The 15260-nt window shown below is 36.1% G+C and overlaps 2 protein-coding genes across 3 annotated transcripts; one reads left to right on the forward strand and one right to left on the reverse strand.

The window, feature by feature from the left end:
* The first annotated feature begins 742 nt into the window (after positions 1-742).
* LOC128196438 (uncharacterized) lies at positions 743-6707 on the forward strand. Of its 2 annotated transcripts, XM_052877260.1 has the most exons (10): positions 743-1019; positions 1128-1230; positions 4295-4530; positions 4614-5272; positions 5357-5616; positions 5697-5864; positions 5943-6047; positions 6150-6198; positions 6281-6376; positions 6465-6707. In XM_052877260.1, the coding sequence occupies exons 4-10, from the start codon at positions 4916-4918 to the stop codon at positions 6552-6554; spliced, it is 1125 nt and encodes a 374-aa protein (XP_052733220.1). In that variant the 5' UTR covers positions 743-1019; positions 1128-1230; positions 4295-4530; positions 4614-4915; the 3' UTR covers positions 6555-6707. The 2 variants fall into 2 exon arrangements, with proteins under 2 accessions (XP_052733220.1, XP_052733221.1); XM_052877261.1 differs by lacking the exon at positions 4295-4530.
* A 1912-nt stretch (positions 6708-8619) lies between these two features.
* LOC108337929 (HVA22-like protein c) lies at positions 8620-10971 on the reverse strand. Its single transcript, XM_017574514.2, has 5 exons — positions 10769-10971; positions 10623-10649; positions 10400-10522; positions 9587-9845; positions 8620-8813 (listed from the first exon to the last, which is right to left on the reverse strand). Exons 1-5 carry the CDS (start codon positions 10834-10836, stop codon positions 8745-8747), a joined length of 546 nt encoding a protein of 181 aa, XP_017430003.1. The 5' UTR covers positions 10837-10971; the 3' UTR covers positions 8620-8744.
* Between the last annotated feature and the right edge of the window lie 4289 nt (positions 10972-15260).

Below are 15260 nucleotides of genomic sequence, written 5' to 3' on the forward strand. Positions count from 1 at the left end.
TGACCAGTGACATATCCGTAAATAAGTGAAACTCTAGACGTCCGTTGTAGGGGGGGACGAACGTCTACAATATTATAGACGTCCGGGCCCCACCCACGGACGTCTAAGAGGCTGGAACAATCACCTCTTCAACTCCCATGTCAGCCCCTTAAACGTCCGTTGTGGAGGGGGCCGGACGTCTATAATATTATAGACGTCCGTCCCCCCATATCGGACGTTTAGGGTGCTGACAGGGTGGTTGAAGAATTAATTGTCTTCAGCCCCTTAAACGTCCGTTGTGGAGGGGGCCGGACGTCTATAATATTATAGACGTCCGTCCCCCCATATCGGACGTTTAGGGTGCTGACAGGGTGGTTGAAGAATTAATTGTCTTCAGCCCCTTAAACGTCCGTTGTGGAGGGGGCCGGACGTCTATAATATTATAGACGTCCGTCCCCCCATATCGGACGTTTAGGGTGCTGACAGGGTGGTTGAAGAATTAATTGTCTCCAGCCCCTTAAACGTCTGTTGTGGAGGGGGTCGGACGTCTATAATATTATAGACGTCCGGCCCCCTCCACAACGGACGTTTAAGGGGCTGACAGGGGGGAGTTGAAAAGGTGATTGTTCCAGGCTTAGTCGTCCGTGGGAGGGGCCCGGACGTCTATAATATTATAGACGTCCGTCCCCCCCCCCCCTCCCCACAACGGAGGTGTAAGGGGCTGACAGGGAAGTTGAAGCGTTCATTTGTTCAGCCTCTTAGACGTCCGTTGTGGGGGGGGGGGGGGGGGTCGGATGTCTATAATATTATAGACGTCCGGGCCCCTCCTACGGACGTCTAAAACCCCCAGCGAATATCAATTTTAAATCCCCAAAGACGTCATATTAGTGATATCCCCGACGTCTATATGATTATAAACGTCGGGGCCCCATAGTACCGGGCGTCTAATAGTATTTATACTAATATGCGAATCCGCGAGCAGTTACGCTCACTGTTCATCGTCTACCCCGCGAACTCTCTCTGTGGCATTGCATTTCCAGGTGCGTTTTCTCTCTTTTGGACCGTTTAAATTTACTTTCAATCCGATTACATTGCTCTGTGATGAAATATCTTTGATTTGAACCGATTAAAAATCGTTTTTGGTGCAGTTTGTTGTGTGGTCTTGGGCGGCTTTTTTGACTGTTTTTGGCCTACGTTTTAGGCCGTGCCCTCCTCGATTTCCCTCCCTTTCATTTGGAATCTACTCTTCAGGTTAGCTTGTTCGTTGATAAAGGTTTTTTGTATTCATGTTATTGGTTTTTGTGTATGCATGTTTTTGACTCTAAGGTATGCATGTGTTATTGGCTTTTGAATATGCATGTATTAGTTGTGTTATTATAATTGTGATATGTTAGAATGTAAGTATCAAATCATTGAGTGACACTTAGTTCCTGTTTGAAATTTAACACAAACGATTAATCTTTTAATCGTTTGTGTTAAATTTTGAATTGTCCGATTGGACAGTTTGAGAAAATTAATTTTCATAATTTGCAAAACATGTCAATTGGAGTTTATGGATAAGATTTATAAAATTTCGGTTCAGTATTTGTGTTGTTCTCCGGATGCATATTTGATTGTGGTCATCGTTGACTACTCTCATTTCGTGTATTTCGGAGACCAATGCGAAATGCTGACGAAATCTTATCAATTTTATCATGTAGACTTCTTTGCATGTGTCTTAGCAAATTATGAAAATTAATTTTTTTGAATGGGTAGAGCCTAACCTTGTGAGAGTTAAAAAACTTATACTGATGATTTTACGAACATAGTATGGATCGAAGCTGGATGAATGAACGTCGCATTAGTGAAGAATATAATAAGGGTGTTTCGGAGTTCTTGCAATACGTGGAACAAAATGCTAAGTCTGTGAACGAGACATATTTTTGTCCTTGTGTTCGTTGTCTTAATCAAATACGGCAAGACTTAGGCAATGTGCGTGACCATCTATTCATGTACGACATAATGAGGACTTATACCGTTTAGACTTGGCATGGAGAAGTACTGGACCAGCCTACCACGTCACGCGGAACAGATTATGTGGAAGAATGGATGAGTGACCATTTAGAGGACATGATACGTGATGTCGATGAAGATAATTTTGGAAGAACTAATTTGTATGATTCTCTTATTAATGATTCAGAGCAACCGTTGTTCCCAGGATGCTCGAACTTTACATGTCTGTCTGCAACTTTAAAGTTGTTTAGTTTAAAAGCAAGGAATGGATGGACCGATAAAAGTTTCACCGAGTTGTTGGAGTTGTTCAAGGAGATGCTTCCAGAAAATAATACTCTACCTATTCGTAATTACGAGGCCAAATTTTTTTTATGTCCAATGGGTCTTGAATATCAAAAGATACATGCTTGTCCTAATGATTGTGTTTTGTGCACAAAGGAGTTTGCTTCGCTAAAGTATTGTCCAACATGTGGTTTATCCCGTTTTAAAAAGAAATCTGACAGAATCACTGCTAATGAAGGTAATGATGGTGCACCTGCTAAGGTGATGTGGTATTTGCCTATAATACCTAGGTTCAAACGTATGTTCTCTGTAAAAGAAGATGCAAAGAACCTTAAATGGCACTCTGACGAAAGAAAGTGCGATAATCTTCTTCGACACCCTGCTGATTCACCCCAATGGAAAAAGATTGATGACAAATTCCCAGAATTTGGTGCAGATCCAAGAAACTTAAGGCTTGCACTTGCAATTGATGGTATAAATCCTTATGGAAACTTAAGTAGCAAACATAGTTCGTGGCCAGTTATGTTGATGATGTACAATCTTTCTCCTTTGTTGTGCATGAAGAGAAAATATGTGATGTTGTCCATGATGATATCGGGTCCTAGACAACCTGGAAATGACATTGATGTTTACTTAAAACCTTTAATTGATGATTTGAAATTGTTGTGGGAAGAAGGGGTCGACGTGTTTGATTCACATGTTTAGGAACAGTTTCGTTTGCGTGCAATGTTGTTTTGCACTATAAATGATTTCCTAGCGTATGGAAACTTGAGCGGTTATAGTGTTAAAGTTCATTTTGCATGTCCCATATGTGAAGAAAACACTAGTTACCTTCAGTTGAAGCATGGTCAGAAGACGGTATATACAAGACATCGAAAATTCCTTCCTCGTAATCATCCTTATCGTAGATTGAAAAAAGCATTTAATGGAAGTGTTGAGGATGAGGTTGTGTGCAGACCCCGGAATGGTGAAGAGGTGTACAACGAAGTCAAAAACATTGACATTGTGTTTGGAAAACATCGTAAAAGTACCTCTGCAAAACACATTTGGAAGAAACAGTCAATATTTTTTAAGCTTCCATATTGGTTTGAACTTGATGTTAGACATTGTATTGATGTGATGCACGTTGAAAAAAATGTTTCTGACAGTGTCATCAGAACTTTATTAAACGTCAAAGGGAAGAGCAAAGACGAAATAAAAGCACGACAAGATTTGGCTGACATGGGAATCCGATCTGAGTTACATCCATAGATAATAGGAAGACACACCTATCTGCCCCCAGCCTGTCACACACTTTCTAAAAAAGAAAAACAAAGTTTTTGTAACTGTTTAAGAAGTGTGAAGGTTCCACAAGGTTATTCTTCAAATATTAGTAACCTTGTGTCTATGCAAGACTTAAAGCTAGTTGGTTTAAAGTCTCACGATTGTCATGTATTAATGCAACAATTGTTACCTGTTGTTATTCGAGGCATATTACCTCCTTCCTTTTTTGACATCATGGTACACTTGATTGTTCATCTAGTCAGAGAAATTCGAATGTGTGGGCCGATCTTCTTAAGGTGGATGTACCCAGTTGAAAGATACATGAAGATCTTAAAGGGATATGTCAAGAATCAGTATAGACCAGAAGCTTCAATCATAGAGCGATACGTTACAGAAGAAGCCATTGAATTTTGTTCAAGTTATATGCCATCTTGTGAACTCGTGGGTCTTCCCAATAGCAGACATGAAGGAAAATGTGAAGGTAAGGGTGTTCGAGGTGTGAGAATTCAAAGTGTTAATAGAAAAGAAATTGACCAAGCTCATTTGTACGTCTTAAACAACATTGTTGATGTGATTCCTTACATTTCTGACCACGTTAATGAAATAAAGGCAGCAAACCCAAAAATGAGTGAAAAATGGCATCTTAATGAACATGTGAAAACCTTCTTACAATGGTTTAAGAAAAAGATTTATGCGACTCCACATGTTTCTGAAACTTTATTGAGGTTATCTCGTGGGCCGAACACAGATGGCATTATTTATATACATGGTTTCACAGGGTAAAAGGTTAGCCGCCCAAGAAAGACAAAGGCTAAACGATGCACCACACTTGTTACACGAGGTGGTTATGCAAAACTGGAAAAGAAACTTAGAAAGTCTAGAGCGGATGCCTTGGGACTTGAGTCGCCGGACCTAGCACCTGCACCTGCTAGGTACGAGCTGTGGAAGGCTGCTCTGACTAAATTTGATGGGAACATGACATCTTCCTCAGCTGCCTTGATCTCACAGAGAATTGTAAGTTCAAATTATAAGCAGTTGTTTGATTGTGTATCTATCACAACATGTCTTCTAAGTAACGATTATTTTTTTATGTGCAGGATGAGTTGGTTGAGCAGCAGACTCAGGGCACATTTGCTGGCCAAGGTAGGGGCGACATTCTAACAACGGCCATTGGAAGGCCCGAGCACCTAGGACGTGTACGTGGAGTTCCTGGGGCGATTGGTCTTCGTGACTACTTTAGCCCTACACAGAAAACCCCCCATCAATGAGTCAGGAGACACTGAGGCAGATGGATCTTCAGTAGGAGGAAAGACTCAACCAAAGCATGAGATCAATGGAGCAACGATTCATGGAGCAGCTATAAGAACAAAAAGAAATACAAAGAGCGCTTGAAGAAAAGATGCAATCCATGACGCAAGGCAACATGGGGGCCGCTGAAACTCCCACACCACCTCGTGTCAGCACTAGAGGATCATGCTCTGCTGTAGAACCCACTCAGTATAGCGGTCAGTATGAGCTGTTGGTTGATGGGGATCCCCCACGCATTGTGGCTGTCGGACGAGTGCTTGAGGAAGGGCAGACTATTCATGGTGTTGCCATATTACCCCAGCACGTGCGTGTGACGATTGACGAGGTTCAGGATCACCAGGCTCAGGTGCCTGTACCCACTCCAGAAATTAACTTTGTGGGGGAGGCCATAGGATCATTTATTGCCTGGCCTAGAGCATTGATCATGTCACACATCGCTACTCCACAGGTATAATGTCTTTTTCCTTAGTTTTTCTATGTTTATTCTTCAAATATTTGTTGATAACTCTTTGACGTAAATTCTTATCTTCAGTTCACACGTCCTCAAAAGCAGCCAATTCATGATACAGTCATACATGAAGATGATGACATGGCTGAAGCGGAGGATGATCCTCTATCAAAGCTAATGACAAAATTACCTAGGTTGAAGAAAGCACCATTAGAACTATACTTGGATTTGAGAGTATTTGGTGTTCCCCAACATGTGCCAGTTTATATCACATTCTCTGATGCATTGGAGGTGATTGGGGGAGACATGATGTTGAATATTTCCATCATTCAGCTGTGGTGCATGTAAGATAGTCAATTTGGTCTTTCCTATTACTTTTATTTAGATTCTTATAGTTTCTAACAACTTAACTTTGTTGTTTTAGGTACATGGACACAATCGTTGTAGACCAAGGTCGGTCTTCCATGTACGGATTTGTTGAACCTCAAACCATTCAACCGTCTGGTAACACACTTCAAAACAGACAACATTATTTGCAAACATGGATGGATGAGTCAAAAAGAGACGTATACCTTGTGCCATACATTGATGGGTAGGTGTTGTTATATGTGGCCAGTTCATTATTATAGTTTCCTTAATTAGTTAAATAACTATTTATCCTTTATGATAGCATGCACTGGCAACTGATGGTCATCATTCCCAAAGCATGTAAAATTATATGGTTTTGTTCGTTGCATAGGAAGATGAAAAATGACTTGAGAATAATTCTTCAAGGGTAAGTGTTTCTCCAAAAATGACTTTGAATTTGATGTTCACCTTCAACTTTTATGATAAATATAGTCATATTAATTATACTTTGTGTTTTCAATCTGTACAGAGTTATTGGTAAATCACGTGGTCAACTGGTTCAAATTTTGTATCCAAAGGTTTTAAGTCATTTATAGTTCTAATTCATTTTCTATGTTATTGAATGAGCTAAATTTTTAACTATTTAGTTTGTTATTTTAGTATAACCAGCAACTAGATTCATGGGAATGTGGCTTCTATGTGATGTGTTGGATTAAGACCATCATTCGAGTTGTCATTACAGATGACTGGAATGAGGTAATGATGTATACCTTGAATACATTACAAATCAAATTCATCTTCAAACATATATGAAACCATAATGAATCTTTCTTGAATTTTGCAGCGCTTCAAGAGTACATCGCCTATTCCAGAGGACACAATTAAACAGATAAGGCAGGAGTGGACCGCTTATCTTCTGCAAAGATGGAGTTAGGAATAATTTTATTTGTTGTTGAACATTGCTTAGTTTTAGTTTAAGTTTTATCTTGATAGTTTTGGTAGTGGATTATATTTTACATTAAGTAGAACTTTGTTTATATGAAACGCATATATATATTATTGCAAAATTGTTCTGGGACAATTTTCTGCTTTTCAAGTGTGGTTTTATTGCAAAAATAAATTAATTTTTTAAAAAAATACGCCCAGTAGACGTCGGTTAGTGCACTGTCGGACGTCTAGCAGTGCACACACCGACGTCCAACCCCCACCCCTAGCACAAAACAATTCAGGCATGTGGTCGTCGGGTGATACACCGTGGACGTCTGTATAGACGTCGGGGGAGGAGGAGACGGACGTCTCTGGGGACGTCAGATGGGCACGTGGGACGTCTATATGGACGTCCGAGGGTGTACACCGGACGTCTGGATAGGCGTCGGGTGTGACACATCGGACGTCTATACACACGTCCGATGTGGACCCCTCGACGTTTGAGTAACGTCACCCACAAAGACGTCGGAGGAAGGTCAGACGTCAAAAAGCCAAAAGAACGAACGTCTAAAGCCCTTTCTGCACTAGTGCGGTATAGAAAAACTTTGTAATTTATTAGAGGTTTGCCACCGTATCATTTTCTATACCGGTTGGATCCACAACCAATATAGAAAATCTTACAATATTTACAATTATGTTATCATATCACTTTTTATATTGGATAGATTTCAACTTATAAAAAGATACTATAAAAAAGTATTATTTTACGTAGTAAATATGCAAATGTTAATCACATCAAGGATATTTAGATAACTATTTCTCTTTTCTCAAAATATCATTTTAAAATTTTTCATATGAAAGAAAAATATTGAATTTTTTTTACAAAAATAATCCCATTGTCTCAATAACTATATTACTTTTATATATTTCAAATAAAAGTATTAGTTATAAATAATTTAAAAGTAAATGAAAATAAAACTGAAAATATTATCCTACTTTGAATTGTTTAAAAGATTAAAACTGTGTGAAGGACTCACAAGTCTTGCCACAGAAAGAAAGACGTTGAAAAATCATTATGTTTATTTATTTATTTTTTGTAAAATCATTATTTCTGTACTACAAATTTAACTATTTTAAGAGTTATTCTTTTACCAATAGTATTAAGTATTACAACCACGTCAACCTTTTTGCTTTCTTAAAAGTTATCTCATTATAATTCATCTTCTAATTAATTAAATATTTTTTGCTTAAATATTATATTTATTTCAACTTAAAATCATATTACCGTTTTAAAAATTTATTTATAATTTATTAGTGGTATATTTTTATTTTTATATTTTTTAACTCAGATTTTGTATGTGAAACAATCAAACCTTATCTTAAAATATTTATAAAACAACAATCAAGATTTAAAATGACATAATTATACTTTTAAATTAAATAAAAACATATTTTATTAATTAAGTACCTAATTAAAATGCGCATTAACTTCATCACTAGTTGGCGAGATGATGGCATGACACTAACTTAAACAACTTATTGTAAAATACAAATTTAATTATTCTAAAGCCCTTAAAATTTAATGGAATGCATTATAATTTCTCTGGTTTAATATCATGCTGTTGTTCTCCATTCATTATGGCACACCACCCTTCTCTCTAGTATTTGTTTTTTCCTTCCCACAAAATGAGCATGTTCTTTCATACGAGTTAGAGGTAATCTTAGCATATATTTTTGTACTAAAAGTGAGATGTGAGTGAAAATTAGCTAGACAATTGAGTGAATTACAGAGAAAAATTAATTCCACAACTGAAAATTTAACATTCGGAAGCTATAACATAATATTTTCCATACAATATTCTAATTACATTAATAATAAATAATGTTATATATATATATATATATACACACACATGAGTATAATTTCATAATCATAATTTACATTTTATTTTAGTAAGTTATAGAAAATAGAAATGCATTGGGATAAAAAAAACCTTAAAAATATTTTATCTCTTAATTTATCAAAATATAACTAAATTAATAATTAAAAACTTTAAAAGTAGGGAAGGGTGTTGGAGAACAAGTGAGCCATTAACATAGTTCAATATATATGGTCATCATCAAACATCACAAAATATGATAAAATGAAATATTAGCAATGATGCCTTAACAAAGTTTAAGAAAACAAAAATAAAGTTCAATATCTATAGTCGTCATCAAAGATCATGTAATTTCCATTCCTCCTTGCCCTAGCCTGTCTGTCATTCTGCACATCAAAACCAATTATGTTCTTCATAGTTTCAAATATTAGTCCAAACCCAAATGAAGTGAAACCCGGTGCGTAAAAATCACAAGTTTAAATTTACTACAAGGGAATCACAAGAAGTCTAAAACAATTGTACCTCAACTTGTAAATGAAATTTCAGCTTATAATTCCAGCTTGTCTAGCTCAAATGATTCATTGAATGTTGAAAACTAAGATAGAATTATGTAGCAAATTTCTAAAATAAATACCAAGCAGCCAAATCTCCCCCCACTAAAGTGCAAATATGTCTGGAGTGTTCGAAATTCTGGAGAATAAACTCATTATCATAACATGTTTGATCACTTTCAAAGGTACATTGGCATACTTACATTTAATCTGAACCAAGTTACTATAAAAACAAAACCAAACTTTCTTTTGAGAACTCAATGAGAAAATTGAAAACTACTCCAAAATTAAGTTTTGTAACTTAACAATCATGCTTCTGCTAATGTTAAGTTACCTTCGACTTACTTATAAACAGGACTTATGCAAGACAGTTATCTCCCAGGCTAGCCTGTTATTGTCCACAACTCTGATTTTAGTTCATAAACAAATGTTGCATATTTAGAATTAGACACGGGGTAATATGCCAATTCTGTGTAACATGTAATTGCCTAATAATATATAAGCAAAGCTGAATAGTCCCAAAAACCACATTTTCGCAAATTTTGAAATATCTTAACTTTGAAGCAGGGCCAGTTATTCTGGACTAAAAGCATTAGTGATATGTGTACCTTGTTTATAAGTCTTTCAAAGGCTTCTGTACCATGCTCTTCCATGTATCTCTCAGCAGCACTTAAAACATCATCTGACTCACTGAATAAGGATTTCTTTTGGGGAAAATACCACATTTGTGAGCCTTGTGGAATTGGGATTTGTGGATTCATATAGAATGGTCTGATGTAATTCCTGTAAACAACTGCAGCCCCATTGAAGTGAGGCAGAACCAACCAACAACTGAATATCAACTTGGCAAAGGGCCAAATGGGAAGCCTGAAATTAGTACCAAAATATTATATTGGAGAAATAACACTTAAACAGATGTAAAGCAAAGAAAACAAAAAACTGAAAACATTGCAAAGACTATTATTGTATCCTCACTCACAATCTTTACCCAAACATAAGCACAATAAGAGACAAAGTTCAAGGCATTTTAGGTTTCACACAAGTGCAGCATTTTACAACAACAAAATCCACTTGACCAAGCAACGAACAAATGGGACAATTTTCACTATATCAGGTCACTTGGCCCAATTTCATGCGTGTGAACCTACACTTATCCTTATTTGAAATTCTTCAAATTATTTTGACAAATAAAAACTAGAAGGTAAGCAAAACCAAGAGAATGTGAGACGTGAAACTCTTGATATGCTCCAAAAATTACAACTATGGTTAAATTGTGAAGCGATTATGATATGACAATGTTTTCCCCTTGTCCTTCTAAAGGAATAGAGAGAGAACATTCAATAACGGATCATTTATAAGTTATATGGCATAGAAAATGAAGTTATAATATCTCAAACATGACCATTAGAAGAGGGACTCACACTTCAAGAACTTTTGCAAATGTGAGCTCAAAGAGTGTTAGAATGGAATACAGAATCCAATATGTGAGCCATTGCTGATCATCTGCAGCAGACTTGGTCTCGATCGCCTTAATTGAAGCATATCTGACCATAGAGGCAAAAGGGTAGGCATAAAAGTTGAAAATTCAGACATACATTCATTTCCCAAATGAGATAAATACAACAAAAGGAGCAGCATACTTACAAAGGGTAAGCAAGCGTAACCAAGGGTCTGGAGAAAATGTCAATGATAGAATGCATTTAGTAACAGACACACCAAAATGATTGCCATAAATTGAGCAAGAGTGAAAAAAAAAGTATATGATTTGGAAAAGAAGAGAGGAGATTTACAGAGCAAGAACGTCGAAGTTATTGAAGACAACTTGAAGAAAGTGGTTGTTGTTGTCCGAAGCACCCATATTTTGCAATGAAAGTTGTTTTGTTTTCTACAGCTTCAACTTGGAAGTGAGAAAGTGGAGAAATTGAAGCGAGAAAGTGAAGAGGGAAGAAGAAGGTGAGAGAAAAGGGGTTTGGAAAAGAGTGAAAAAAGTAAGAAAGAAAATGCGGGAAAGTTGGCAAACAGCCAAAGTAGTCTTTGAAAAGAACATTTGTTTTGGACACAATCTATTGCGCACGGTCAACGAGGCACCGAATTAACTTTTTTTTTCTACCTCTCTAGTGCAAGATGTATACTTTTATTTTTTCTAGGTATAATCTATAACTATATATATATATATATATATATAAATTTAGGTTATTAGTCTCTTTTCTTTTAATTTTTTCGAAATTGTTTAATCTAATTTTTCAATTTGTTTAATGTAATTTTATTTTTGTTAAAAATAATTAATATGATATTTTTGTTAAATTAGTATTTACACGATATTAAGATCAATTTAATAAAAATAATTATAATGACTCTTTTTAACCAAATGAGCACTAGGAGTAAAAAATTAAAGGACCAACGGAACTTAGAAAAAAAAAATTAGGTTTAATAATTCTGATAGTTCTTATTTATGATAAGTTTTTTTTAAATAAGTTTTTTTTATTTTTTTTCTCAATTTGGGTATCTAAATATGAAAAATCAGTACAATTTGTTTCTCTTCATTTTTATGTTTGGAAAATCCCAATTTGTTGAATTGAGCAGGTGGGAGAAGAAGAAACATAGGCCTCACTTGTAATGCTCTTCTCATATTAGACGTGCCCCAATTTGGTTTTCAATAACCCTAATTTCGTGATTCCTATGATTCCTAAATTCAATTTTCAGAAACAAATTTTTGAATCTATTAATCTAATATATTCCACGTACCACCCTGCATTTGCCGCGTCAATTAATGCATCCACCTCATAGTGACAACTCAGCTTAATTTTAACTACGTTAACCCAATTTAATTGTAGAGACTCAATTGCATTATTTTTTCACATTTAGGAACCCAATTGAGATAAAAAAAAATAAGAAAGAGACATATTTGAGAAAATCCAACATAAATAAGGACTATCAGAATTATTAAACCAAAAAACTATTGAAACTTATATTTGTATAATGATTTAGTGAACCAAGTATGGGGAGCTAACATGTTTGAATTGTAATGTGGGATTGTATAAAGGAATGAGTGTTTATCTGTTATTTGTCGAAATGTGCAGAATTGGTTGATTTTTAGGGGACTTGCAATGCCTTCGTTGAATATTTGAAGTTGTAAGTTGATGAGATGTTAAGTGGGATATAATTGATTGAATGAATGTATGATTGATGGTGTTATGTGAAACTACCAAGGTTGGTAGGATTATTATTCTTGATCAGGGTACATTAAGGGTTGGTATTGTACTACACATTATGGTCTTGTGTGTTATAATGCATAACTGATATAATGAATGCATATTCTGATACAATTATGTCTAGGTTATTAACATTGTTATGGAATTTGTAATGGATTTGTTGAAATATATATATGATAAGACTGGGTTATCGTTGTTGTTATTCCAGTAACGATATGATTGCATGTGTGTTTGTTAGGTTCCGAATCAGATTGCACATCCGTTGAGTTATTGAAATGTGTGTGTGTATATATATATATATATATATATATATATATATATATATATATTGAGTTGATGTGATTGTTGGAATGTAAGTTTTGGTATTCGTGCATTTTATTGGTTGTAATGCAATGGTTAGATGTGTGCAATGGTGTATATATTGAATAATTATAATATGCACATTTGATAATGGTGTATTTGTACTTTGGGTATCAATGGGTGTACTCACTTAAAGTGAGTACATATTGGATAGGAAATAGTCCAATATATTATAAGTCAAATGTGAGTAAGTGTGATACCCTAAGTGCTACTCTTGAGTGATTCAAGAGTAGGAAGTGATTTAGTATGGTTGGTAGTGATACCCTTAAAGCTAGGGTCTATCTTTTGCTTGTGTGATGTAGTGAAAAAAAGGATGGGTTACAAGAAGTATGGTGGTGGTTGTTTCTGGTCACTTTAGCTTAGTGAGGAGTCAGGGTGTTGAACCAATGATGTGGTGTGGTAATGGTTATGTTTTAGTATGTCTTCCGACTATACTTAGTTAATCAATAGTTTGAACCTTTCCTCTTTTGAGAGGGTAGAAAGGTAATCACCTTTTCTCTTGTGAGCAGGTAGAAAGGTGGATCTCTTCTTTTTTAAAAGGTAGTAGAAGAGACATGTCTCTTCGTCCATGGTAGGCGGTAAAAGGGACTAGGATTCAAGTGTCGCCTTTCCTCTTACGAGGGGGTAAAAAGGTGGATATCTCCGTCTTTAAAAGGCGGTGGAAGAGATGTGTCTTTTCGTCCATGGTGGGCGGTAGGGACTAGGATTCGAGTGCCGCCTTTCCTCTTATGAGGAGGTAGAAAGGGATGAATGTCTCGCTCGTAGGGTTCCGACTCATTTTGAGTTTAGAGCTGATGGGAGCAGCTTGAGGAGTAGGGGGATATGTATGAAGCTGTAATGGAGGACCACTCGAATTGTTCTATTTTGGTAAACAGGAATGATACAGTGAAGTTGGAAAGAAAATATACATTTATAAAAATGATTAGTATTTCCACGGGTTGTCGTTAATGGATAGGTTGTGTAGAGCTAATGGGTTGGTCATGATTCCTTTTAGGGGAATGTATGAATTGTCATTGCATTTCTTGTTATAGCCTTATTGTGTGTTGATGGTGGTTGAGGTGATAGAATTGTGGTAGGGACTAAATGGATGAGATGTAAAGGATGTATTGGTGAATTAATGTTTATTCGGTTAGCTCACTCACACTTGTTTGTGTGTGCATTATGTGTGTGTGACGATAATCGTATAATGTTTGTGTTATACGAGAGCAGTTGTAGATATGCTCGATGCTGGGTAGACGTGGGAGAGATGGGACAAACTTTCAGTAGGAATTTTATGAAGTCTATGTGGTTATTTCCTTTAAGAAAGTTTTACAGATTTATGTATTGGAAAACATAATTGAATTCAATTTATTTGAGAAATTATTTTTATTGTGAATGTTTTTTTTTTATGTTTTAGTGACACCCAAAAAAAATTGAGTTATTATAATTCATAAATTGATTTATATCAATAAAAAATTAATTTATCTCTTTAAATATTTTGATATTATTTTTTAATGATAAGATAGACAATTCATAAATTGGTTTGTTCTCTCAAATTTTAGATTAAAGGATATTTTATAATTATAAGTAAAAATTGTTGTAAATATTCCTAACATTATCTATAGTCAAAATAACAATAATCAAAGGCATTAAGTCATTTTTCATTATCTTTGTTAATATATATCGGATAATTATTCCAACATAAAAAAGTGTAAAAATCTTCTTGAGAGATTCACAATTTAATTTTTTTTTTAAATATTAGTTTTGATTTAGGAAATATATTCAATTTGATTAAATTTAGTTGTTTTAATTATTGTAAGATTTAATTATAATAATATTATAATTATATATATTCGGATATATTCTTTTTAACACTAATATTATAATTATATCATGGTTTAATATATTTGGAGGTCCCTATTTGTGCAATTTTACGTCAATTAGGTCTATGTATTTTGAAATAAGTCAATTTGGTCCCTATTCATGAAAAATTGAAGCAATACAGTCCCTGCTGTTAAATTATGTGGACGACGTCAAAATTGTTGTCAGGTGGCTAGGTGAGGTGGCATTTGAAAAGCACGTGGCACACGTAAGCTTCTTCATCCGGCAACCATGGCAGCCCAAAGCGCCGTCACCGCCATCCTCGCCGGCAGCCGTCCTCTCCAACGCATCATCAACGCCCAAGCTGTCGTCGCAGAACCACCATCTCGCACCTTCATCTTCTCCGGCAAACCACCACAGCGCCGCCACATCACTCCGCCACCACGACCCAAAATCACGCAAGCTTCGAGCCTCACTCACGTAGATCATCATCGCGAGGTCGCCATCAACACCTCGTCATCCTCCAAGCTCGCATCGGACCACCATCATAAGCAGCGCCGCTTCTACATTCACGCGCAACCATGGTCATCTTCCATTGACGCTTCGTGCCGCCATCCTCACCACCTACACTCAGAAAAACCAGAGGACCAACAACCATCACACACACAGAGACCTAATTCGAAGAAACCCTTCGAACTCTGAATCGCCATCCGCAAGAGGCCACCACCACGAGCTTCTGCCTCACACCTGCAAAGAGAGGAAAACCTAAGAAGACAACTAAAAAACAGAGAGACCCAACAACCACCCTCTAGGAATCGCGCCGCCATGAAGAAGAAACCCCAATCGCGCAACCAAACCTACAACCAGCCAAACACCGTGAGTGACTACCTTATCTCCATCAGCGGAATTC

The sequence above is a fragment of the Vigna angularis genome, chromosome 1, assembly GCF_016808095.1.
Source record: "Vigna angularis cultivar LongXiaoDou No.4 chromosome 1, ASM1680809v1, whole genome shotgun sequence".
Classification (NCBI taxonomy): domain Eukaryota; kingdom Viridiplantae; phylum Streptophyta; class Magnoliopsida; order Fabales; family Fabaceae; genus Vigna; species Vigna angularis.